General features: G+C 38.5%; 1 protein-coding gene across 2 annotated transcripts in view; it reads left to right on the forward strand.

The window, feature by feature from the left end:
• Nucleotides 1-2,252: 2,252 nt before the first annotated feature.
• The window catches only part of Pnisr (PNN-interacting serine/arginine-rich protein), a 30,282-nt gene continuing 5,235 nt past the window's right edge, over nucleotides 2,253-27,299 (forward strand). The window contains exons 1-10 of one of the 2 annotated variants that reach the window (XM_013022414.1): nucleotides 2,253-2,363; nucleotides 13,383-13,461; nucleotides 15,143-15,259; nucleotides 16,953-17,141; nucleotides 18,407-18,630; nucleotides 20,290-20,461; nucleotides 22,325-22,515; nucleotides 23,703-23,840; nucleotides 25,751-25,850; nucleotides 26,561-26,614. In XM_013022414.1, the coding sequence (XP_012877868.1) occupies nucleotides 15,172-15,259; nucleotides 16,953-17,141; nucleotides 18,407-18,630; nucleotides 20,290-20,461; nucleotides 22,325-22,515; nucleotides 23,703-23,840; nucleotides 25,751-25,850; nucleotides 26,561-26,614 (1,156 nt within the window). In that variant the 5' untranslated portion in view covers nucleotides 2,253-2,363; nucleotides 13,383-13,461; nucleotides 15,143-15,171. The remainder of the gene's footprint in view (nucleotides 2,364-13,382; nucleotides 13,462-15,142; nucleotides 15,260-16,952; nucleotides 17,142-18,406; nucleotides 18,631-20,289; nucleotides 20,462-22,324; nucleotides 22,516-23,702; nucleotides 23,841-25,750; nucleotides 25,851-26,560; nucleotides 26,615-27,299) is intronic. The other variant, XM_013022413.1, reaches the window with a different exon arrangement.

Below are 27,299 nucleotides of genomic sequence, written 5' to 3' on the forward strand. Positions count from 1 at the left end.
CAGAGCTGTATAGGAATTAAGGTCAAGCAGGTGAAAGGGATAATTGTTCTGAGAATGGATCATACCCAAGAAGAAATATCAAATTGGTACACTGAAGAAACTGCATCCAAACAGAAAGTTAATATTATAAGACGGGTTAACAGCCCCAAATAGTAATCCTAGTAGCTTAATAGATTATTTTTACAGGATGACTTCGTGTAGGAATACATGAAATTTCATTAGAGTAGAGCTCTACCACTTGAGTCATAGCTGGTGTTTCTCTCTCTCTTTCCCTCTCACCCTCTTTCCTTTCCCCCCTCCCCCTTTCTCTCTCTCTGAACTAAGAATTTCCTGCCCTGGCTGGCCTTGAACCACTTCTCAGATCTTAGCCTGGTCAGTATCTAGAGTTCTGAACCAGTGCCACTTGGCTGTAAAATGATTTTTTTTTTTAGATCACATAGAACATTGCATAGATTTCATTGTGCTAAGTGGGAAGGGGCCAAAAATGTTTTCCTTTTTTTTTTTATCAGCTGTAGGACTTGATCTCAGGGCTTGAGCACTGTCCCTGAGCTTCTTTGTGCTCAAGGCTAGCACTCTTATCACTTGAGCCGCAGGGCCCACTTGCATTTTTTGAGTGGTTAATTGGAGAGGAGTCTCACTGATTTTTCTGCTTGAGCTGGCTTGGAACTGCAACCCTCAAATCTCAGCTTCCTGAGTAGCTAGGATTACAAACATGAGCTACTGACCTCAGCCACTGACCCCTACTGACTCCAGTAGGATCCACATGGTATAATTAGTAAACATCTCTCTCAAGGTAAAATTGCATTTTAAAAGTTACTTAAATTTGACGACGAGCATATTTTAAGCTAGAGAGCATTTTAATCATAATCCAGGAATGCAAGCTTGTGTTTAATGAAGACCTGAATTTTATGCAAAGAGCATCCATCATGTCAAGCCTATAGTTATCCTTTTCCAGCTTTTATTTTAATTCGCTGTTTAGGGCCCATACTCCAGAGCTGGAGCCACAGCTCCACTTCTGGCTGGCTGTGTGTGTGTGTGTGTGTGTGTGTGTGTGTAAATAAGTATCATATGCACATGCTTAACTGGAGATAAGAATATCACAGACAGACTTTCCTGCCCAAGCTGGCTAGGAACCACTATTCTCAGATACCGGCTTCCTCAATAGCCTTGGATTACAGGCTTGAGCCACCACGCCCGGCCAATTACTTAGTGCACTCTTTCTTAATCACTTAAGTTCACTTCTTGGAAGACACTTACAGGTTTGACTAAAATAAAATACTAATATTGTATTGGTTATATTTTTCTATTAAATACAATACGCAACGGAAACACTTGTATTTTGAGAACTTTTGCTTGTAACTCGAAGCTGCAAGTCCGGACATCGGTTCTTCTGATACCGGAGCCCTGAATGCTGTCTTTCCCGGGAATTGCACCGCGCACGTCATCTAGAGGACGAGGACAGAAACTCTTCTCTCCTCGCCCCTAACTCCACAGGAACCACGGATTGCCATCAGGATTTACGGTGGCGGGCCGGTCCCCCGGAGGGGGGCGCGAGGTTTTGAGGTTCCCGAGGACGACGACCTGCAGGGTCGCGTCAGGTCTCGGGGTGCTGGGCTCACCCTGGGCTCCCCGCCCCCAGCCAGCTCTGCGGGGGGCGGGCGCGGGGCGGGACCCCAGGTCGGAGCACTGCGGGGTTCGAGCCCCTCCGTCCGCACCCAGCCGAGTTCGCAGGGTTTGACCTGCGGGCGCGGAGGCGCCGGCGCCGGCGGCCTCCGGGCGAAGCTCCCCGGCCCACGGAGCCTCTTCGGGGGCGTTCGGCCCGATGCGCGGATGAGAGCTTGTGAGCCGCCGGTTCACGGGGGCCGGGCGTGGAGACCCGCAAGCGAAACCGCGACCGAGCCGGGCAAACGCTCCGTTAGGTCGGGGTTGGAGACGCCGGGGAGAAGATGGCCATCAGAGGCCGGTCCCGGACAACACCCCGCAGGCGACCCCGTCTGACACACAACTAACGCAAACGGAGGCGCGGCTCCCGTGATGTAAGCCCTGAGTTCAACCACCACAGCACAAGTTTAACGATCATAATAACCTGTACTTGACAAGAATATCCACTGGCAAAAGCGGCGGTGGGGGGATTGCCCGGAACAAACATGGCGCGGAGGCGCGTCCAGCCGCAGTCACGTGCTCACAAGCCCGGTGGAGAGCTGGTATGGCTTCAGAGACCGGGCGGATGTTATTACCATTCACTTCCGGGTGAGACCCATCCGGCGCCATCTTGTCTTGTTCGTGAAGAAGTGGAAGCATCGAAAGGGTTGGGAAGGTACCCCAGGAACGGTGGCGACGGTGGTGTTCCGGAACGAGAGTGGGTAAGTGAGGAAGACAACACTGAGGCGTGGGGGCCCGCCGCACTATTACGGCCCTCTCGGTTCCGGAGGGATGGCACCGGGGCTTAACCGGGATGCGTACGCTGCCTGGCGCGACCGCTGGACTTCTTCTCACGCAGCGGCGTCTGCCTGCCTTGGTTGAGCAGATCGCGGCCCTCGGTGAAAGGAAATGTCCGTACAAGAGAGAATTCACGGCCCCTCCCCACGAAAGGAGTCCTCGGAGGAGATGGGCTAATTGTTGGGCTCCGGGCCGGCCGTTAAGTACTGCGCGTGCGCAGTGGGAGGTCTAGTGGGGAGGGGGCGCCGCAGGCCGGAGGGGGCGGGGGCCGGGCCCGGGGCCCGGAGCTCTCACCCCCTGGGTCTCCGACTGCGCAGGCGCGGCCAAGGGTGCCTGCGTTCTGTTTGAATGAATGAGGTTCCCTATTTGTTTTTCTTGTATTCTTAACACCGTGATGGATATTACGTGTCAGCCGTCACGGAGGAAATAAAGTCGCCTGTGAAATGTTCACTTGCTTTGCCCTGTGGTGGATAAGTTGTGTTACCTAAACCCACTGAGCACTAACCAGACCGATTTTGATGGTGATTGGGGGCGTACACTTTTAAATTTATCTTCTCGGATCCCCCAATTCCTCGGAAATCCTTTTTTTTTTTTCTTTCTCCTTGGCTCCACATTCAACTAAACGAGCTTGGAATTTCTCACTTCACTGCCACAAGACAAAAACAACCACGAACGCTCAGGATTTTTTTTTTTTTAATTTTTAAACTTTTTTTACTTTTTAATGTGAAATTCTTTTGTGAAGCGTTCTACAGGGAGACTAATAGTAAATAAATTCTTTTAAGATGTCCTCGAGAGGTTGATGCCTTTTAGATTACCAATAACCTTTATATATATATATATGTGTATATATATATATATGTATATATATATATATATGTAAATGCTTTTTTTTTGGGGGGGGTCCAGTCGTGGGGCCTGAACTCGGGGCCTGGGCGCTGTCCCTCAGCTCTTCAGCTCAAGCTAGCGCTCTTCCACTTGAGCCCCAGCGCCACTTCCTGCTTTTTTCTTTTTGCTTACGTGGTGCTGAGGAATCGAACCCAGGGCCTCATGCATGCGAGGCAAGCGCTCTACCACTGAGCCACCTTTATATTTTATAACCGGTTTTTTTCTAGCTTAGAGAAAAATTGAGCATATATAGGAACAAATCACACCACTTAGGTTTTTTTTCCCTCCCCAATGACTATATTAGTATGGGACGTTGATTACATTAACGGATCAGTATTGATAAATTATTGCTTATAATTCTTATTTAATTTTTCAAAAAGTTCTTTTTCTCTGTGAGGATGCTGTCTAGGATAACACATGACATTTAGTCGTCATATGCTTTAGGCTCCTTTTGCCAAGAAAGTGTCTTAGGCTTTCTCGTTTTTGTGTCCTGAATAGGCCCTCCTTCTCTTCTCTCCAAGTTCTAACCTCTGCCTTAGAAATCTGAGTATATTTTGAGGAAGGGTCTTTACAGAGGTAGAATGAAATTATTTTGGTGGACTAATTCAGCACGAATGGTGCCCTTACAAGAAAAGAGAATGAAACCCACCTGTTTGGGAAAAGAGAATGAAACCCACCTGTTTGTGAATCTCGAGCCTCCAGACCCATGAGGAAATAAATTTCTGTTGTTTGGCCAGTTAGTCTGTGGTATGTTACTATGGCAGCCCTTGCTAACTTAAAGTGACTTGGCCTTTTTGGAGAATGTCTGTCAGGATCCTCTTCTGTTGGAATTTGTCAGATAGTTTCCTCCTGATTGAAATAGTGTTATGGATTTGAGGGAGAACAATCAGAGGTAAGGTTCTCTTCTCATCTCACATTGTCAAGAATGTATGCATTCAATATGACTTCACTTGCTGATAATGACTAATGGCTGCCTCAGAGTGTTTGTCAAGTTTCTCTGCAATGAAATTCTCCTTTTCATTCTATGTTCTTTGGAAAGCAATTGCTTTTTATCTCAGAAAGAATGGGGAATTAAGCTCTCCCTTTGGTATTTTTATAATTTATTTAGAAATCTTCATGAGAGATGTATCCCTCAAATTTGTTAATTTACTTTATTATTTATATCAGTATGAACTTAGGGATATTTGTTTCATAATTTGTGTTATAATCCAGTATGACTATTTTTTTTTTTTTTTTGCCAGTCATGATGACTGAACTCTGGGCCTGGGCGCTGTCCCTCAGCTCTTCAGCTCAAGACTAGTGCTCTACCACTTGAGCCACAGCACCACTTCCAGCTTTTTCTGCTTATGTGGTGCTGAGGAATCGAACCCAGGGCCTCATGTATGCAAGGCAAGCACTCTACTACTGAGCCACCTTCCCAGCCCCTCCAGTATGACATTTTGTTACTCAGATTGTTCCATTTTGAGCCATTGACATAATTTCTTTCTACTGTTCCCCTTTTACATGTTCCTTTTTTTTTTTTTTTTTTGGCCAGTGCTGGGGCTTGAACTCAGGGCCTGGGCACTGTCCCTGAGCTTCGTTTGCTCAAAGCGGGCATTCTATCACTTGCGCCACAGCACCACTTCTGGCTTTTTCTGTTTATGTGGTACTGAAGAATTGAACCCAGGGCTTCATTCATGCTAGGCAAGCACTCTACCACTAAGCCACATTCCCAGCCCTTCCATTGTATTTTAAATCATGTTACATTCTTATTTTCTTATTTGCTAGCACTAAAAGATGGTTCATGCTTATATTTTAGTATTTCTTCCTTCAGTACTAGAATCTGTTTCTTTGGAGAGCCCATATTCTATTTTAGAATGGTACTAGAACCTTCTAGGTGCCTAGGTGCGCTTGTTCTTACCAGGGTGTTGTAGGCCATCTCTCTATTAATGTTTTTTATTATCAGTATTTTCAGGGGTATTTATAACCAACTAGTCAGTTGGAGCTATAAGCTCAAAATATTTCAAATGAACATAAATGCACATGAAATCAAGCAGGTAGCCAAAAAAATCCACAGTATTCCAAATGATTACAAAATTAATCATTACCAATGTCAGTTCTATCTTACATTTTAAATTCTTTGTGACTTAGAAGTTAGTCATAAGGTATTGTGGCAGGGATAAAAATAATTATTTTTTAACTTAGTAGAGTTGTGTTTGATAGCAACTGTTTTACCATATACTCAAAGAATACGTGTTTTTGTGTGGCTCTTTTTGGGGAGGGTGGGGAGTGTTTGACAATACCAGTGCTTGATCTCAGGGCCTTGAATACTCTCTTGGCTTTTTTGCTCATGGCTAGTGACCTGCCACTTGAGCCCAGCCTCCAGTCCAGCTTGTTTGTTGGTTAGTTGGGAATACAGTTTCTCAGACTTTAGTGACCAAGGTGGCTTGGAACCACAATCCTTCAGGTCTCACTTGGTGTCCTGAGTAGTTAGATAAAATTGTAAGCCACTGGCATCCAACTATGTTTCTATATCTTTGATTTTGTATTTGATACTTACTATTATTAATTTTTGGTGGTGCTAGGGCTTGAATGCATGAATAGACCAGTGTTTTATCACTTGACCCATGACCTCATAATCTTGTCTCGTTTGTTTTTGAAACAAGGTTTCACTATACAGTGTAGACTGACCTTGAACTTACTAGGTAGCTCAGGCTGATCTCAAACACTGCCCTCCAGCCTTGTCTCCCAAGTGCTAGGATTACAGATGTGTTCCACCATGTTCACCATAGTAGCAGTATTAAAATGCCATTTGCATGATTAAATATTAATATATTGACTGGATAGCATATTTTAACAGATGATTAAAATATTTAACCACATGGATTATGCAGTACGAATAATTCAAATAACTTACTTTGCTCTTAAGATTCTTCTTTGAGTCAAAACAACCATAAGAACTCAAGACTACTGTGTCTTTAACTTAGGGGAAAAAATTTAACAATGCAGACATGTAATGAGCACTTACCTTTAGCAGTAACAGTATTTTCCAAATCATTATTAAACCAGTGCTTCATTATCATTTTTAATGGTATCAGGTTATATTATTCATTAAACCATAGTTGGGCTGAAGGGGTAACTTGATGGTAGAGTGCTTGCCTAGCATGTTTGATATTCTGGACTGGATCTTCAGTACCTCAAGAAAAAAATTAAAAAGACACAATAAATTTAAAAATACAATTTTCCACCCTGTCAGTGGGTTCCACATCTTTGGAGTCAGTCACCTGAAGATCAGAAATAAAGGGTTGGGGGGTAAGTCCATCTACACTGAATAGTCTCTTTTTTTTTTGTCAGTTATGGGGTTTGAACTCAGGGCCTTGACACTGTCCCTAAGCTCTTTTCATTCAAGGCTGGCACTCTACCACTTTGAGTCATAGTGCCAATTCCAGTTTTTAAATGGTTAATTGGAGATAAGAGTCTGACAGGGCTGGCGCCCATTGCTCACACATGTTAATTCTAGCTACTCAGGAGTCTGAGATCTGAGGGGCACAGTTCAAAGCCAGCCTGGACAGGAAAGTCCATAAGACTCTTGTAGCTTTATTTTTTTTCCAGGGCTGAGGACCGAACCCAGGGTCATGCGTGCGCCGGGTGGGCGCCCTTCTGCTGTGCTAAACCCCCAGCCCCCATGAGACTCTTACCCCTAGTGAACCACCAGAAAACTGGAAGTGGCACTGTGGCTCAAGTGGTAGAGCACTCACTCACCTTGTGCTGAAGAGCTCAGGGACAGCACCCTGGCCTAGAGTTGCCCCATGACTGACAAAAAAAAAAGTCTCACAGGAACTTTTCTGCCTGGCCTAGCTTCAAACTGCAATCCTCAGATCTCATCCTCCTGAATAGCTAGGAAAACAGGTGTGACCCGCTAGCACCTGGCTTGAATATATGTCTTTAAACAATACCAACACCAACTGCTTATATATAATTTACATTGTATTCAGTATTTTGAGTAACCTAGAGATAATTTAAAGTATATGGGAAGATGTGTGTATGTTATTTGTAAATACTGTTCCACTTTATGTAGAAGGAACTTGAGCATCTGTAGATTTAGGTATCCCTAGGGGATCCTGGGCCAATTTCCTAAAGATGAGGAAGAGGTGAAACTCGAGTTTCAGACGTAGGTCCAAACCATAGGAACCTTGTCAGTGATGCTGGGCAGGTGGTCCTGTCTCCTGTCCATTCCTTCCTGGCTTCCACAATATCTATAAAATGACATTAGAAGACAATGGCTCAGTACAGAGGACCTGGATATGAAATAGAAGAGGCTGAAATGCCAACTTTTTATTTCCTTTTAGTTAACTTATGGTCCCAAGTAAGGAGTCTGTGTTAATTATCAAAAACAATTGTCAAGGACTTGTTTCAAAACTATCTTTTGATTGCTGTGTAGTGTGTCTGTATTCAAAATCTGTTTTCCAGATGCTGCATGTAAGTTTGTTAGTATTGAATATTTTGCAGTGAAAATAGAGATGGAAAGAATAGGGCTTCTAAATCCTTGACATCACATAATTTTTTGTTGTTGTTGTTTTGTTTTTGGTTGGTCATTGGGCTTGAACTTTGGGCCTGGGTACTGTTCTTCAGCTCTTCAGTTCAAGGGGAGCACTTTACCACTTGAGCCACAGTGCCACTTCTGGTTTTCTGGTGGTTAATTGGAAATAAGAGTCTCATGGACTTTCCTGCCCAGGCTGGCTTTGAACCGTGATCCTCAGATGTCAGCCTCCTGAGTAGTAGGAGTGAGCCTTGCCAGATAATTTTTTTTAAAGAATATTTAAAAAAACAATAAAGTGTAGTGCCAGTATTAAATATTTCAATAATTATAATTCATAAAGTCTTTGCCTAAAATATTTTTTGCAAACCTTAGCATAATTGAAGTTAATTTTCATGACCAGAGGTACTTATTTTCAACTAGAATATTAAGATTTACACTAAATCTTATAAAACAGTGAAACAAAGGTTAGCTGATTCATGCCATGTCTCACAATTGCATTACTTTTTTTTTTTCCCCATTGTGGGGCTTGAACTCTGGGCCTGGGTGCTGTCCCTCAGCTCTTCAGCTCAAGGCTAGTGCTCTACCACTTGAGCCACAGCATCACTTCCGCCTTTTTTTTCTGCTTATGTGGTGCTGACGAATTGAACCCAGGGCCTCATGCATGCAAAGCAAGCACTCTGCCACTGAGCCACCTTCCCAGCCCACAATTGCATTACTTTCATGTAATTTTTACTCCCTATACCAGTAGAGTGTAGTTACTGGTTTCCCTTGATTTCTCTTATCTTTTAAAATTTACATATTTCTAAAAATATACTTTAAACAAATCCAAAGGATATTTTTCAAAATCACAGTTCCCTGGTCCTGGTTTTTCCTTCTTAGAATTGACCACTTTTAAGGTTTTAGGTAAGGGGTATTTTGTAATTCAGGAATTTACTTAACTTTTTCACTTAACTGAATTTACCTAACTTTTTTTTTTTGTCGGTTGTGGGGCCTGGGCACTGCCCCTCAGCTCTTCAGCTCAAGGCTAGTGCTCTACCACTTGAGCCATAGTTCCACTTCCAGTTTTTTCTGCTTATGTGGTGCTGAGGACTCGAACCCAGGGCCTCATGTATGCAAGGCAAGCACTCTACCACTGAGCCACCTTCCCCTTACCTAACTTTTAAATGAAATGTCACTGAAAGTTTATGCTTAATAGAAAATTTGCTCAGATTTTATTAGTTATAGTGTGATTATCCTCATCCTTGATTTTATTCTCAAATGGAAATGCTGGCACAGAGGAGTGTATTTATAATTTTGATAGAAACTATAATGATAAACTACCTTTTGATTTTTCTGAGTAATGATTTAAATTGAATACATTTGGGCATGGTAGACATAGAAAGCATTTGAATTTAGAGTGTACATGAAAAATAACTCAGCCAGGCACGGTGGCTCATGCCTGTAATCCTAGCTACTGAGGAGGTTGAGATCTGAGGTTCAAAGTCAGTCCAGGCAGGAAAGTCCATGAAAACCGGAAGTGGCGCTGTGGCTCAAGTGGTAGAGTGCTAGCTTTGAGCTGAAGAGCTGAGGGACAGTGCCCAGGCCCAGAGTTTAAGCCCCACAAAACAGCAACAATTCATCTTTCCTGTCTTTAGTGTTGCAGTGTTAATTTACTGAACAAATTAAAGCCTAACAGAATTAAAGCTTGCTTTGAAATAAACATTGAAAATGCTTTGAGATACAAATCACCAGGAATTTAAATATGAGTTAGTGTTGTGGCAGTCACAACTGCTACTAGCTTTTTGCCTTCTATGTGCTTGTTGATGTCTTCAGTTAAATGGGTTCCTTCGGAAGTGTTTCTTTATGAAAGAGTTACTAAAGAGCCATGGGGTACTACTGACATGAATTTGAGATACTCATCTCCTGAATACCCACACAACTTGGAGTTCTTCTACAGTATTGAGCTTTTCTCCCAGATAGTTAGAATCAGCTGAAGAGTTCCTAGTGATTACTGTTCGATGATTGAGGACTGTTGGGCAGCTTCTGGTTCACAGAAGCTGAGAGCCACAGGACTCTGCTCAGTCTATTGACACCCATTTCATCCTCAGATTCTGCCATTCTAGGACTTAGCAGACTACCTAAATTGAGTTTGAAAATACTAATGAGGCTGGGTGCAGGTTATGCCTATAATCCTAGTTACTCAGAAGGCTGAGATGGGAGGATCGCAGTTCAAAAGCAGCCTGGACAGGAAAGTCCATGAGACACACACTTCTGGTTAACCATGAGAAAACCAGGAAGTGATGCTATGGCTCATAGTGTAGAGCTCTGTCCAAGCAAAAGAGCTCAGGATCAGGAAACATTGAAAAAATGCTTTAGGTTAGTGCTTTGTCTAAGTAAATTGCCCAGGTTTTTTTTGTTGTTGTTGTTTTGTTTTGTTTTTGTTTTTTGGTCATGGGGCTTGAACTTTGGGCCTGGGTGCTGTCCCTGATTTCTTCATCTCAAGGCTGGTGGTGGGTGGGGAGGGAGTTATTGGAGATAAGAGTCTCACGGACTTTCCTGCCTGGACTGGCTTTTATCTCAGCCTCCTGAGTAGCTAAGATTACAGGCGTGAGCCATCAGCTCCCAGCCCAGATTTTTTTTTAACTCAATCCTATCTGAACTGATTAGTAGCTAAGATTATAGGAATTTGACAAGAAGCCTGGCTCTTTTTTGGGTGTGGGGGGTGCATACTGGGGTTTGGACTCAAGACCTCATGCTTGCTAAGTACGTGCTGTACCACTTAGACTATACCTCCATTCCCTATTGCTTTAATTACTTTTTTTTTTTTTTTGCCTGACCTTGATCCTCATATGTATGCTTTCTGCATACCTGAGGTTTGAGGATGTACTATCACACCCAGCTCTTTATTGATTTAAGTGGGGTCTTGAGAGCTTTTTTGCCCTGACTGGCCTCAAACTGTGATTATTTTGATTTCAGTCTCACAAGTAGCTAGATTTACAGGTATTAGCCATCATATTCAATTTTAATAATAATCTATGATTTAAATTTTTTTACTGTTATAAAGGTGATGTACACAGAGGGGTTACAGTTACATAAGTCAAGCAAAGAATACGTTTCTTTTTGTACTATGTCACCCCTTCCCTCGCTGTCTCCCAGTTTAGTCTGTGTTTTTTGAGAGAATTCAGGACAGGAAGACAAGCTTACAACTAAAGAATTATTGCAAAGATAGAGTGATCTGGATAGGTCTTAGATTACTTCTGGAGAATAGAACTTCTGGTTGAATTAGAACTGTGTTGGCTTTATCAAACTTTTTTTCTGATAGTTGCAGAAGTGATGGGAAGAAAGCTCTGGTATTAATCAACTGGAGCTTTCTGCATTTCTCACAATAATCAGTAACTCTATAAGGCAGACATTAGGCTTCCATTTTACATGTGAAATTAAGGACTGAGAGTAATTTGCCTGTGTTCACACATTGTGAATGGTTGTTGGGAGGCATAATGAGCTCATAAGACTTAAAAAGTTGTCTTGACAGCCATTAGAGATGAGTAAGAAAAACCTATTTTTAGTGATTTCTGGAAGAGGAAATTTATGTCTTGGAAATTATGGTAGTCCATACATTCATGAGAGCGGTTTTGCTATTTGCATCCCTTCTGGCACCAGCATAAAGATCGATGTCTACATTGTAAATTTATTACAACTTAGGCTAGGAAAAATGTGCATTCAGCTCTGATAAGCTGTTGAAGCTTTGCCAAAAGAGAGCAAAGCTTGGTTCTTGTAAGTCAACAGCTTTCTCATCATTGTCCTTTTAAAAATAAACAAAAAGGAGTTGGTACTGTTTGTATTTATTTTGTGCCTGCTTTGTGTAAGATCATTTCTTTCTTCTTTTTTTTTTTTGCTGGTCCAGGAGCTTGAACTCAGGGCTTAGGCTCTGTCCCTGACCCTCTCTGTGCTCAGGGTTAGCACTCTACCACTTGAGATACAGCACCACTTCTGGCTTTTTCTGAGTACTTTATTGGAGGTGAGAGTTTCACGGACTTTCCTGCCTGGGCTGGCTTTGAACCACGATCCTCAGAGCTCAGCCTCCTGAGTTGCTAGGATTACAGGTGTGAGTCACAGGTGCCTGGCCAAGATACTTTTTTGTATTTTATGGAAGATAAAAAATGATTTTTGTCTATCTGCTTTAGAAGACTATTGCTAAAGCAGTCCTTACTGTCCAGTGCCACAATTTTGAACCTTTCTGCACCATGCACGTGGTACACCCCAGTCCCGCTGCAGTCCTAAAACTCTGCTTTGGTGGCCCAGAAGGCAGCTGGAAGGAGCTGGGTTGTCACCTCCTTGGGGCTCGTGAGGCAGGGTCAGTGCTGAGCCAAGGGCCCCAGCAGCCACTACAGTCGTAGAATCTCACACTTTTGTCTGGGCTGCCCTTGAACTGTGATTCTCTGGTCTTACCTCTCAAATCTGAAGAGATTGGCTGCACATAAGATATAACTTTTAAGGGCTGGGAATGTGGCTTAGTGGTAGAGTGCTTGTCTAGCATGCACGAAGCCCTGGGTTTGATTCCTCGGTACCACAGAAAATGCTGGAAGTGGCACTGTGGCTCAAGTGGTAGAGCGCTAACCTTGAGCAAAAGAAGCTCAAGGACAGTGCCCAGGCCTTGAGCTCAAGCCCCAGGATGACCAAAAAAAAATGTAACTTTTCAACACCACCTTTGTATTAGGCTGTGTTGCAACCATGTTTGGGAGGCTGATTCTTCCCCAAATGCTTTTTGCTACTATCCTTGGAATTGCTGGAGGAATATATATTTACCAACTGATATTGGAACAATACTCCAGAGATCAAGAGGAATTAAATAAAAGATGAAATTGGAACAAGGATCAGAAGAGAAGAGGAATTAATGCTGTTTGAAGATAAACTGTTGCTTAAATAAATCCTTACTGATGAAAAGAAAAAAAACTTTTGCTAGCAGGATGAAAGATATACTATTTCAGGACAAACTGATGTCCTTGCTGACTATTTTAGGGACAAACCAATACCTTTGCTGCTGTTAGTTTCTAAACAGAATTCCATAGAATTCCACAGAATTCCATGGGTAATTTTATTTCCTTACTTTAATACCAGATGAAATCTTTTCCGCTTCTCTTTTTTTTCCCTAGTGCTGAGCCTCATATTTTCTAGGCAAGCATTCTACTTTTAAACTACCTCAAATATTTGTTCTTTGTTTTTTTCTAAATTATTTGATAGTGTCGTATATTGTAAACACAAGAGAAATGATAAAAGATAAAGATAGTTTGAAAGTTAAAAAGATGTCAGAAATCTTTGACTTTTTCTTTCTGATCTCTATTAATAATGGCAAAGCAATTCTCTGCTAAAAGATTTATAGAAAATAACTTTGGGCTTCTAATCTAATTTGGAAATGATCACACTTACAGATTGTATCCCCAGAATTTATTTTTACAGTAGACTATGAATAAATACAGTAATAATGTATTTTGTTTACAGTAATGTCTATAGGTCTGTAGTATATGAGTGAACACTTTTTTTTCCCACCCTCCTCCCTCAGGGCATAACTATTCTTGCTGTTATGCTGTCAAGCTGTAAACTAACCAGCCGAAGTTTTAACCAGAAGTTGAGCCTCTGAGGTCAGTTAAAGTAGCAGTTGACATTTTTTTCTTGGTGTGTATTTATTCATGTATTTATTAACTTTCAATGAAAGTAGACTTTTCACAAGTTCTAATGATGCCTTGAGCTTCAGGATATAATTGAGAAACAAGAAAAAAATGGGAGAGAAGAAACAAACATTGAAGAAAGATCAGAAGAAGTCTATTTAGCTTGTAACTGACGATAACCAGTCTAGATGTTATCCTCAATTGTGGTACTATGGAGTACTCATTTTGACATAATCTGGTAATGCCATTGTAATGAACACTATATTAATTATGTTCTAATACCCTTTAATAGGCCATATTCATGTAACTATAACCCAAGTAGACTCATAAGTAAACCAAGGTAATAAAGAAATGTATCTTACAGTGTTCTTTAGTGGAGAAATCAGGATTGCCACTGATAAAACTGAGTTAACATTCTGAGAATGCTACAGAGGCTGGAGGCTTTAAAAGTTTGAATTGTAATAGCCATCTATCAAATAAGAGTGGATATCTTCACTTCCTTCTTATCTGACTTCATTAGTTGTTCATTTGCGGTACTGAGGCTTGTTTTTGTTTTTGTTTTGATAGAGGAAAGGAAGAGTCTAAAAGGAAGGGTTCATTTAGTAAACATTTATTAAATGCCGGCTGTATGCTAAGCCTAGGGATAAAGAAATAAAGAAGAAACATACTGTGATTACCGTGTATGTCATTAATTCTTAAACAGAGCTTTATATCAGAGTTGGTTTTGAAAGACAAAGGTAATTTATTTTACCTTGGGGTAAATTGCAAAGGTAGATTTGTAGGAATTTAAAAATTGTGTTTGAAAAGTTTGCATATTTGTTTACAGAAAAGTTGACTACTATAATGATTCCTCCTTTAGACAGACTAGACATTACCAGACTACTATCCTCCCTTCTGTTTGTTGCTATTTCGTTCTTAGACTGGAGCATAAGTGCCTGCCTAACAAGCATGAGACCTTAAGCTCAAACCCCAGTACTGCCAAAAAAAAAAAAAGAAAAGAAAAAAGCAGGTCTTAAAGACTTGTACTTTCTAACATTGTCTTGTTATTTCTTCTGATACCAAATAATCATGTTCTTTTATCCTCCCCCCCCCTTATAATTTCACTAGAAGCTCAATAATAACACTGTAATAATACTGGTAGCTCAGTTGGGTTGATTAAACACTTCTGATGAGGAAATTAAGTGATTTGGTATACTTCTTACTGTATCTTAATGGCCACTTCATCTGTGAAGGTGATATTTTGGCAACCTTTGGAGTTTTGATTTCTTACCACCTTTTCTTTTCCCAATTATTAAATAGGGCAATAGGACAGTTTTCTAATTCTATTTTACATTCTGCACTTATTAACTATAATTTTTTGCAAAAAATTTTATTAGTGCTATATGGGACTTTTAGAAAAGGAGAATATATATATGTACATATATATATATATATATATATCTTCTTTGAGCTAGACTACCACCAAACTGTGGCATCAATGTTAACATAATATTTTGTACTCCTGATTGCTAACTTTAAAATTCTAATTGTCTGTGACAATCTATTGGCCAACAGTTTAGAATTCTTATATAAAAACATATAATAATTTCTGATATGTGTGGTTTGAAAATTAAAGGACTTACTGTATTTTTTAAACTGTGTTTAATTTTTGAAGATAGAAAATCAGTACATTTATAAGAAAGGATGTGGGATCAAGGAGGACAGCCTTGGCAGCAATGGCCTTTGAACCAACAGCAGTGGATGCAGTCATTTCAGCACCAGCAAGATCCAAGTAAGAAAGAAAATGAATGTGGAAGAAGCTGGGAAGTGAATGGAGATGGGTAGGAGATAGGTGTGGGGTTAGGATTGGTTTATCACTTGGTTGATAAACCAATTGATTGTCTTAATCTCCGTATTCAGAATGTGATCTTATAAATAACCCTACCATATAATAAAAAGTGAGATTTTTTTTTGCTTTCTTGAAGGATAACAAGCTCTATGAAAATTTTACTCTTAAACTGATTTAGTCTCATTTTTCTAAAGAAAAAGCATTAAAGTTGTATAACTAGCATATACTTCTTTATTCTGGACCTTTCAATTACATGATACGCAACTATGATATACTATATTTTTAACTTTTCAAGTACTTTGAGCATGTATTAGAGTATAGAGTCCTCATTTATTACTTTAGTATTTATTTAACTATAGCTGATTTTGTTTCATCCATATTTTCTTACACTGATCTGCCTTGTCTGAGAAATCCTTCAATATGCCCTCCATATCCTCCTCTTCTTACTTTTCCTTTCTGAATAGAGTCCTCCTATGTAGCATAGGCTAAACTAAACTCATAGTATTCCTGTCTTACCTCCCAAGTGCTGAGATTTCTCAGTATTTGACTTTTTCTTTCTTTTAGATAGCACAATCATATATACATATATTAGTCACTGTCTAGTCACTTTCTTAATAAAAGAGCAAGGCTTGCCAAATGACGTTGTAGATTTAGAAAATTCTCTTTATTTTTTGGTGGTACTGAGGTTTGAACTCAGGGCGTTGTGCTTGCTAGGCAACACTTCACTGCCTGAGCCATGTTCCTAGCTCTCTTCTGCTTTTAGTGTCTCATATTTTTATCCTTGGCTGGCCTTGGACCTCAGTCATCCTACCTGTACCCCATAGCTACAATAATATTTGTATACCACCCTACTCAACTTGTTTATTGCAGTGGAGTCTTCCTAACTTTTTTTTGCTAGGAATGGCCTCAAACTACTACCTCCGAGTCTCAGTCTCCCAAGTAGCTGGTATTATAGGCATCTGCCACTACACCCAGTCTAGATTTAGAAAGTTTTAGATACAGATGGACAAGTTTAACACCATCCAGGTTATTCCAGTTTTATCTTTCAACAAAACATTATGAGAATGTCTATTCTTTACTAAACTGAAGTGTGGGAAAAAATGTTCTATTTTATTAGTAATATTAGACCTTAAGCTGTTATCTTTGAAGATAATAAAGGGAAGACTTCCAAAATAATAGGAACAATAAATTTTTAGTAAAGGATGGCAAAAGTTATTATAGAGATGTGTTTTGGCCACCAATAAGCCTTAAAGAAAGGTAGCCATGAGGAGGAACTGGGATAGATAGCTACAGTAATCAAAGTATGCCTAGAATGGAGAATAGGACATGCTACAGTAGTTGCTTATTTGTTTTTAAAGGAGGGGAGCTGATTTTTAAAAATTGAGTAAGCTAAAGATACAGGAAGTTGATTTCTTGGAATAATATTGGAAAGGGGCTAAGACTTCTGTGGATTCTTCAAAAGTTTTAAGTAATTTTTGGTCTGGTCTGAGTACAGACTGTTTTCTAAGCATTTTTTCAGGCATAAAATACTCTATATTTAAAATGTACTACAGAATAATTTGAGATGTTTATTTTAATGGATGCACTGCTATTTTAGCTTCTCTCTGAATGCTGAAATCTTGTTAATTTACATTAGGCCAAATTGACTGGGCTGCATTGGCTCAAGCTTGGATTGCCCAAAGAGAAGCTTCAGGACAGCAAAGCATTGTAGAACAACCACCAGGAATGATGCCAAATGGACAAGATATGTCTCCAATGGAATCTGGTCCAAACAATCATGGAAATTTTCAAGGAGATTCAAACTTTAACAGAATGTGGCAACCAGGTTTGTTTATGTTATCTAGATTTTAAGACTTTTTAAAGAACATGAAGATCAGTAGTAAATTATTTAGTTGGATTAATTTCATGTCATTCTCAATTTTATTTGACCTTAATATATATGTGGTTAAAAATATTCTGTACTCAGTCTGCTAGCATTGTGGCACTCAGTTTGATTTTTTTCTTGGTTCTTCATTCCTAGGATGACAGGGGCTGGGAACACTCTGGAAACCTCACTTGGCACCTAGGGGAGAGAGCATTCTCTCTGTTGCAACCTCTGGCCTTTACACAAGCAGCAGTGGCAGAATAAAATATGTCTAGCTTCTAATTAAAGAAAAATTGTGTCACCATGTGACAAGTCTGTCAAGCATACTCTGCCCCTATCAGGCACCCACCGTTTTCTTCCCTTTTTTTCAGATAGTCATGATCTTCCATAAGCTTTTATGTTTTTTTCTTTATGTTTTAGATTTCTTGATGCTAATTCACTTTTCTATGGTTGTGTTATTTTTTAATAATCACTGAAAACTAGACGAATTTTATATTTGGTCATGCTGATGGTGAAGCCATATCCTTCTTTTGCTATTAATATTTCTTCTGTTACTGTAAGAGTGGAAAACAGGCATTTCCAACATTACTTTGAAAGGAATAACAATCTTCTATACTGTGAGGTGTCCGTTTCTATCTTCTTGAGGCCAAATTTTTCCAAATATGAAGCTGTTTTGGTGTCCCAGTTTTAAGTTTATAAATGATTCACCCTGACGTTACTCTCCCACCCTCCAAAGTTTTACTCTATTGGCTTTCTTTGTGACCCTGGGGAAGTTATTTACCTCTGTATGCCTCCCTTCCCCCTCCTGAAATTGGCAAAAATAGTACCTTTTTTCTTCCTACCTCACAGGGATGTTGTGAGGATCAATGTGTTCATGGAAGAAAGAAATTATATATTAAGTAATTTTTATGGTGTCATTATTGAACAAAATAGATTCAACAAAAAGTTGCTTTGGATTGTGTTCTATTCATTAAAGTTAATTTTGAGCATTTGGATTTTATTGACTTAGGGTGTAAATTAGAATGGAATTAACTTATTTGAACTTAGGCAATTTATTAGTTCTTTGCTCATTTTTAAGATTAATATAGAAAGAATTTGACCAAAAAGTCATAAGTTGTTTTTATTGTTTCTTTACTGAAAAATCTAGCTTTTTTGAGATGTTAAAATTTTGTATTGATTTTATTATAACCCCCTGTTGAATGTTTTTATGCCTGAATCCTAAATAGAATGGGGAATGCATCAGCAGCCCCCACATCCCCCTCCAGATCAGCCATGGATGCCACCAACACCAGGCCCAATGGACATTGTTCCTCCTTCTGAAGACAGCAACAGTCAGGACAGTGGGGAATTTGCCCCTGACAACAGGCATATATTTAACCAGAACAATCACAACTTTGGTGGACCACCCGATAATTTTGCAGTGGGGCCAGTGAACCAGTTTGACTATCAGGTGAAAGATATTTTGTTGCCTTAATATCATAGATGTGCACGTATCCATTCTTTGGAAGTGTCTCATGAAGAATATCTTAAGATATGTGTGCAGAGTTGTACAGATAAGCATTTACAGTGTTTGAGAGACTATCAATTTTTGATTATTTAAATCATTAGACTTTATTTTCTGAATATTTCTTTGATTAGGAAATGAATAAAGGATCATTTGGGGGAAATCTGGATAAAATGAAAAATGAGTTGGTGTAATAGCTGTTAAAGTTTAGAAAATACATGGTAGCTGAATACATTGTCAATAATAGATTATGGTTAAGACATGGTTTAAGATGCTTAACATAGATGATTTTTTTTTAACAGTTCCATCTGTGTAGTATTACACCTGTTTTTTCAGTGTTTCCCTTCCTCCTCCTCCCCATTCTGGCATAACTTATTAATGGAATTGTACATGATTTCTTCTGTAACATTTAATTCATGACATGGAACTCTATGGGGAATAGTACCATGTGTGCATATCCTCTGTGAGAATTGACGATCCTTAAATGATAATGCTAGATGTCATTGTGAAATAACTTACTACTATTGTTACTTTATAAACTAAATTGCTGGGGCTGGGAAGATGGCTCAGTGGTAGAGTGCTTGCCTTGCATGCCTGAGGCCCTGGGTTCGATTCCTCAGCACCACATAAAGCAAAATGAAAAAGGCCGGAAGTGGCTCTGTGGCTCAAGTGATAGAGCACTAGCCTTGATCTGAAGAGCTGAGGGACAGCGCCCAGGCCCAGAGTTCAGGCCCCATGACTGGAGCCAAAATAAATAAATAAATAAATAAACTAAATTGCTCTAATATAAAATTTTGGAAAGTCCCACTTAATTCTAAGATTTGATAATACATTCACCTTGAAGTAGTCATTTTCTAGTTAACACACAGTCACATAAGTTGTACTGTGCTCATATTTGTTAATACACATGAAGCTTTTATTTATGAAGAGATGTAGTGGCAGGGAACTTCTTTTAGTCTAGTTTTGATTGGTGGATTCTATATTAAGAAAATAAAACTATTGGCTACTGGCCTTGAAAACCTCTAAATATAGCAAAGCTAAAAATAAATTACTGTTATAATTAAGTAACTGTCTTTGATTATAAGTAAATATATCCTGTGAGATTATAAAAGCAAGTTGAATTCACTAGAAAAAGGAATTTGAAATTGACAAAAGCCTTTACTTGTATTTTCTAGTTAAAAATTGGCTGGGCCTGGTGGCCCTTGCCTATAATCCCAGCACTTGGGAGGCAGAGGCAGAAGGATCAAGAGTTTGAGAACAGGCTACATAGCAACATCCTACTTCAAAAAATAAAAAGGAAGAGGAAATACCAAGTCTTTGTGGTGGTGGTAGTGTCTACAAATTAGTCTAGAAAATGTTCATATATACATATATACACATCTATGCACATATACACACATACAGTTCTTGAAGATGGTGAATCATTTGGTTTTCTTAAGAAACAAAATTAGGTTGTTTGGGTTTCAGAAATACTAGTAGATATTAGAACCATGGGATTCTTGGATTTGCTTCACACATGGATACTGTCCCAGTTCATAACACGCATGTGTCCCAGGGAGTATATTATGTTAACCTGAAGAAAAATAAAATACAATACTCTTTCAGCATGGGGCTGCTTTTGGTCCACCGCAAGGTGGATTTCATCCTCCTTATTGGCAACCAGGACCTCCAGGACCTCCAGCACCTCCCCAGAACCGCAGAGAAAGACCTTCATCATTCAGGGATCGTCAGCGTTCACCTATTGCACTTCCGGTGAAGCAGGAGCCTCCACAAATTGGTAGCTATTTAAATGAGTTCGGTGAAACACAGTTGTCATGAAACCTTTGTAAAAACAATGTTTTGTTTCATAAATTGTTAGAACTGAAATAGTGGTACTTTAAAACAATTTTTAAATCATAAATCTTAAAACCACAAAAAGATTGATGCAAAAAAGTTTCAAGTAATTTCTTCAAATCTTTTGTCATAAACTAGTTTGTGATGAAGTGTAATTTTTTTGATTTCCATAGCATCTTCTTATTCTGGGTTAAAATTTAGGTATAGCAAGTGTCCCTTTTCAAAACCTAATTGTTAAACTGGGGGCTGGTGGCTCATACCTGTAATCTTAGCTACTTAGAAGGCTAAGATCTAAGGATTGTGGTTCATGACTAGATTAGGCAGGAAAATCTGTTATCACCCAGTTAACAACCAGAAAAAGTCAGAAGTAATGCTGTAACTCATGTGGTAGAGTGCTGGCCTTGAGCAGAAAAGCCCAGGGACAGCACCGAGGCCCTGAATTCAAGCCCTACAACTGGCACACAAACCTGCATGTGCACACACACAGATAAAGAAAACAAAACCTAATGGTTTCCTGTTTTAGTTCTCTTTCTACTCTTAGTTCATAAGATACACAGTTTTCAAATTTTAGATTTTCAAAAATTTTTCAATTTTCCTTTGATTATTTCACATTCTTAAGTATTTTGGCAGAAAATTTAGAATTTAAATATCAGATGTAGGTTATTGCTAGTGAGAAGTTACACACTTACGCCACATTTTAACTGGAATGTTTCAGAATCATTCAGCGTTTTGTAGAGCAGAACATTAAGCCTTTCTTTAGAAATATTCTTTTTTTTTTTTTTTTTTTGCCGGCCTGAACTCAGTCTGGGCTCTGTCCCTCAGCTCTTCAGCTCAAGGCTAGCACTCTACCACCTGAGTCACAGTGCCACTTCCAGCTTTTTCTGCGAATATGGTGCTGAGGAATCAAACCCAGAGCTTCATGCATGCAAGGCAAGCACTCCACCACTGAGCTACCTTCCCAGCCCTCCTTAGAAATATTCTAACTGCTTCTCAATGTATGGAAAGATCTTAGTGTAAAAAATCTGTCCTGCCTTTTGTTTGACTCTGCTGTATGTTCATATTTTGGGGCAGCAGCTTAGTATAAGAATTTTTCTTTAGCCCACATCATAATTTACTGGCTTTTAAACCTCAGGCATATCCCTTTATCACATCAGTTTTCTCCCCTGAGAAAGAGATCAAATAATGGTAACAAACTTGGTTCTGAATTATTCCATAGCACCACTTACTGGCTTTATCCCTTCAGTCTTCTCATTAACAAAAAAGAATCATAGTAGAAATCTTTGAGGCGTTTTGTATAGATTAAATGAAATAACAGCTTAATATTCTTTTATTGTGCCCTGGAAAATTGCAAGCATTAAAAAAACATTTCCTGCTGCTGTTAAACATGTTTGTTTTTTCAAAAAGCCCAATGTTGATGGTATTAAAAAAAATTCATTTTGAGGTTGAACTTAAGACTTTCAGTCTGCTAGGGATACACGCTACAGGTTGAGCCAGGTTTCTACCCTGTTTTTCCATTGGTTATTTTCCAGTTATGGTCTCAATGCCTAAGCTGGCCTGGGTTGTACTTGTGACAGATGCATGCCATTGTGTCCAGCATTGGTTGAAATGGAGTCTTTAACCATCATCCCTGGATCTTTTATCTCCCAAGTAGCTAGGAGCACAGGCTTGAGCACCATGTCCCATTAATGTTAACAGATTTGTTTCCTTGTTTTTACTTAAAAGTTTGTAGACAACCAAAGTTAAGGAACTCATTTGTTTTATTATGCCTTTAATTGACTTGTAAAATGATTTTTTCCTGTGTAAATAGATGCAGTAAAACGGAGAACTCTTCCAGCTTGGATTCGTGAAGGTCTCGAAAAAATGGAACGTGAAAAGCAGAAGAAATTGGAAAAAGAAAGAATGGAACAACAACGTTCACAGTTGTCCAAAAAAGAAAAGAAGGCCACAGAAGATGCGGAAGGAGGAGATGGTCCTCGTTTGCCTCAGAGAAGTAAATTTGTAAGTAGACTCATCTGAAAATTTTATCCTGAAAAGTTCATTGAAATGAATATTTTAGCCCATAGGAAAATACTGTGTTACAATGTATGATGGGTTTTGTGTTTTTATATATGTGCTATTGAGGATGGATTAAGGAGAAAAAGGGGCTTTATTTCAGAGAGATATTATTACATATGATCTTATTGTTTCTAAATAAATCCATGATCTTTCATTATTGTGTACCTGACTCTAGTGGATTCAGTGAAACAAAAGTATTCAGTGGCATAGGAATAAATGTGCCTTGCGAATATTTAGATGTACTTACACTTGGAGATAAAATAATTTTTATTGTTTTTGACATGAGCACTGAAAGTAACAATGTTTTAAATCCCTGAGCTCTTCTGTGCAGGACTAGCGCCCCTGCCACTTGAGCCAAAGCTCCACTTCAGACTGTTTTTTATGTATGTTCTGGTCATGGGGCTTGAGCTCAAGGCTTGAGCACTGTCCCAGAGCTTCTTTTGCTCAGTCTGGTGCTCTTGTGGCTCTATGGCCACTTGAGCCATAGATTCATCTCTGTTTTTTTCTGTGATTAATTGGAAATGAATCTCATGGACTTTTTTGCCTAGGCTGGCGTTGGACTATGATCCTCAGATCTCAGTCTCCTGTGTAGCTAGGATTTCAGGTGTGAGCCACAGGCGCCCGGCTTCACTTTAGGCTTTTTGGTAGTTCATTGGAGATAAGAGTTCATTGGATTTTAACTGCCTGCCTGGGCTGGCTTGCAACCCTGATCTTCAGATTCAGTCTCCTAAATAGCTACGGTTACAAGCATGAGCCACCAGAGCCTAGCTCATAATTCCTTCTTTACTCTTTTCATTTCTTTCCACATTATACTTTTTTAAGTTACCAAATGAAGTTACAAAATTACAAAAATGTAATTTAAAGGCTGGAGCCCTGTCTCGAGAAAAGAAAATAAAAGAAAATAGAAAATCTGGTTTGTCTTAAATAATTTAAAAACTTATTTAAAAATATAGCGACTGGAGATGTAGCTCAGTGATAAAGTACCTTTCTTTGTATCCATAAAGCATTACTTTGATCCTCAGTACCCAAAAAGAAATGTCACACAATTCAGAAATGAATTTTACCTTTACAATTCTCTTATCAACTGTGCATTATAAGCATAAATTCAGGCTACCATATTGTTTTTACAGGATAGTGATGAGGAAGATGAAGATGCTGAAAACATTGAGGCTGCAAGCAGTGGAAAAGTTACCAGAAGTCCATCTCCAGTTCCCCAAGAAGAACATAGCGAACCAGAGATGACTGAAGAAGAGAAAGAGTATCAGATGGTAGAATGTCAAATTTCTTACCATGTGCAGGGTTTATTTTGTTTGTAATGTTTTAAAAGTATTAATTTTATAAAATGTTTAAATTGAGAACTCAGAAAAATTGTAAAGTACATACACGTTTTGTCAGGCAAATTGTGTCTAAAATTTGAGATAGTAAACCTATCTCCTTTCCCACTGCTCAATATTCAGATAGTAATTAAAATACAAAATTGTGGCCTATCCAGTAGTTATTAAACTTATTTTGTAATTCCAATGATAAAATTAAATAATATTTTACTATATGAAAACCAGAGGAACTTTTATTGATCTGTTTTCTGAAGTGTTTCTTTTAAATAGAAATACTAAGAAATATTAAAGGAATTGAGGGGGAAATAGGTTTAGACTGAACAAAGTTAAACATACTTTTTTAGTGTAAGAACATACTTCTGTGTAAAAATTCCTTAAGCTTTTATAATTGTTATGTTGTCAGATTTTGAATCTGTTGCATTTCTCATATTGAAAGACTCATGAGTTTTGGAATGCATTTAGAAGATGCTAATTTGGTCAACTCTAATTTTAGTAAGATGAGTAAATCAGAGGCAGAGAGAGGCTGGAGAACTAAGAATCTGCATTTCAAATAGTTGTTGGTAGCCAAGCCAGAGCTAACATCTAGCTCTTCAAATTGTGCTCTCCATTTTATATTGTGTTACAGTTATGAGGATGTTACAGTTTATGAGTAGTAGAACTCAGCAGAATGGAATAATATCCTTCTTATTTTTTTAAAAGTTATATTAATTTTTTGGTGGGTCTAGGCTTTTGTGCTGTTTAAGACTCTTCATTCTTTCACGGATCTATGCCTAGATCTCAATCTTATTTTTTACTTTCCACTGTGTCTAGGATGACATGCATGAGCTGTCATATCCAGCTTCTTCCATTGAGATGGAGTTGCATGGACATTTCTGCCGAGGCTGGCCTGGATCTTTCATCTTCTTAATCTCAGCTTCCAACATAGCAAGGATGACACATTCATTAGCCTGCCCAGCTATCACTTAGGAAGAAAATCTCTTAAACATTTCTGTTCCAGTTGGCTTTGAACCTTGATCTTTCTAGTCTCAGCCTCTTGAATAGCTAAAACTGTAGTCATGAGCTGCCTTCACGCAGCTTCCCCTTTAATTTTTTTTTTTTTTTTTTTTGGTGCCAGGCCTGGGGCTTGAACTCGGCCTGGGCACTGTCCTTGCCCTCCTTTTGTTCGAGACTAACACTCTACCACTTGAGACACAGTGCCACTTTTGTTTTGTTCAGTAATTAATTGGAAGTAAGAATCTCATAGACTTCACTGCCCCAGCTGACTTTGGACCACGATCCTTAGTTGTCAGTCTTCTGAGTAGCTAGGATTATAGGTGTGAGCCACCTGTCTTTGGCTCCTCTTTAGACTTGTAATCTAACCTTTGGAAGTGACTTAAGAAAGTAGTAATGTAAACCTTACCAGTGTTACTAAATAAAAGTAGTATCCTTTTAATAAAAGTATATTTTTAATGAAGAGTATTCTTTTATTTGATATATTATGATACTAAATAATATGTATTAGTATATAATAATAATAGTATGTTTTTTGGTATTCTCTAGTATGGCTTTATTTGGTAATATGCTCTACTTAAAGCACTCATAGAATTTTTTAATAATAGAGAGCCTCTTAAGTTTCTAACTTTTTTGTGTCTAAAGTAAGGATTCAGTGACTATGCATGGATGTATAGTTTTTCTTTGATACTTATGATTTTGAAATATTTTCAGGCTTTGATGTTTTAGAATAATGTTTAAAATATTCTTTTTTTAGGAATGGCTAGTCTGATCTGTTTCTTTGCATTTTAATTTAGAAAACAAGCAGTAATTATAACTAAGTTGGAAATGCTATATAAAATATTTGTCTTTAGATGTTGCTGACAAAAATGCTTCTAACTGAAATTCTGCTGGATGTCACAGATGAAGAAATTTATTATGTAGCCAAAGATGCACATCGGAAAGCAACGAAAGGTATATTGTGGGTGTTCTTGGTTTGTGGGGGAATTTTGGCTTCTTGAACATTTGGACTTTTTGTTTTCCTCTGGATTGCTATCAGATATTTATATATTCTCTTCTTGCATGATTTAACTCTTGGGGAAAGATTAGATATGTAGACACCATATTGAGACTATACAATTCTATTTTTATATATTTTTTATCTGACCTACCTGAAAATAGCAATCACGCTGTTGTCCTGAAAAATGTATTGCGGAAAATTCCTGGTGTTCAGTTTATCTTACCTGATTTAAGTTTATTTCATCATGATACCAGGGTATTGGTAGATGGCTTGTAAATACAGTTTATTGTGACAGTGAGTTTTAAATTATGAACCTTGAGAATTTTCAATTTAATCAATTGCAGTTTTTACAAAAGCAAGTAATTTCTACCCTTCCCCATGATTTTAGTAACACTTAAAAAAAATAAAAACCATAACTCATACCAGAATTAGAAATAACAGTCAACATTTTTCTTCATTATAAACCAATTTCAGCTCACATCAGAATTATAATTTCAAAGCCAGACATGCTACTGGTTTAAAATGAATGTTATGTTTTTAATGTTTCTTCTCTCCCCAAAAAGCAGCAATAGTAGTAGATTTAACAATACCATAGACTCTCATGACTATGAAATCGTGGCTATTTGTGTTAACATGTTGCTCCTGTTGTTGATGTGATACAAAGCTCCTGCAAAACAGCTGGCACAGTCCAGTGCACTGGCTTCCCTCACTGGACTCGGTAAGTGTTTTCCTTATTTGTGAGAGGGCCTAAAGGGAAAATACGCACTTAACCTTGTCTTTCTACATGTTCTGTGTTGACACTGGATTATTCCTACTCAGTTAAGAAACCTAAGCTTCTGTGTCACTAAGAGATTGACTCTTTTTTTTTTTTACTAAAATATTCACAGTGGAACGATTAAAAATGTAATTAATTCAGTTTATTGGGGCTAGTTGAATGGAAAATTTCCTTATTAATTGCTCCAATATGTGATATGTGTGTATGGATATGAATATATATATATATGTATGTGTGTGGGTATATATATATATATATATATGTATATGTATAGTTTATATATATATATATATATATATGTATAGGTCATTTAGCCACAATAGTATCTAAAGTCACTTTGAGAATTATTGCATACATATTTTAGGGATTTATCTATCCACTAATGCTTATAATGACTTACATAAATTGTGTTGCAGCAAGTCAAGTATTAACATAGAGGGAAAGGGTTTTTTTTTGTCATGGTATAATAGTAGTGCTAGATTGAAATTTTGCTAATTGCATATTATCCAAGACTCTAAAGTTTGAATTTGCCTTTTCCATGTTTTATGTTCATTTCTGTTAGGAAGAAGGGAGAAGGGTAGGATAAAGTGCCATGTGGTTTTGTTATAATAATTACTTGGATCACTTC

This window comes from Dipodomys ordii, unplaced genomic scaffold (genome assembly GCF_000151885.1).
Source record: "Dipodomys ordii isolate 6190 unplaced genomic scaffold, Dord_2.0 Scaffold62, whole genome shotgun sequence".
Lineage (NCBI taxonomy): Eukaryota > Metazoa > Chordata > Mammalia > Rodentia > Heteromyidae > Dipodomys > Dipodomys ordii.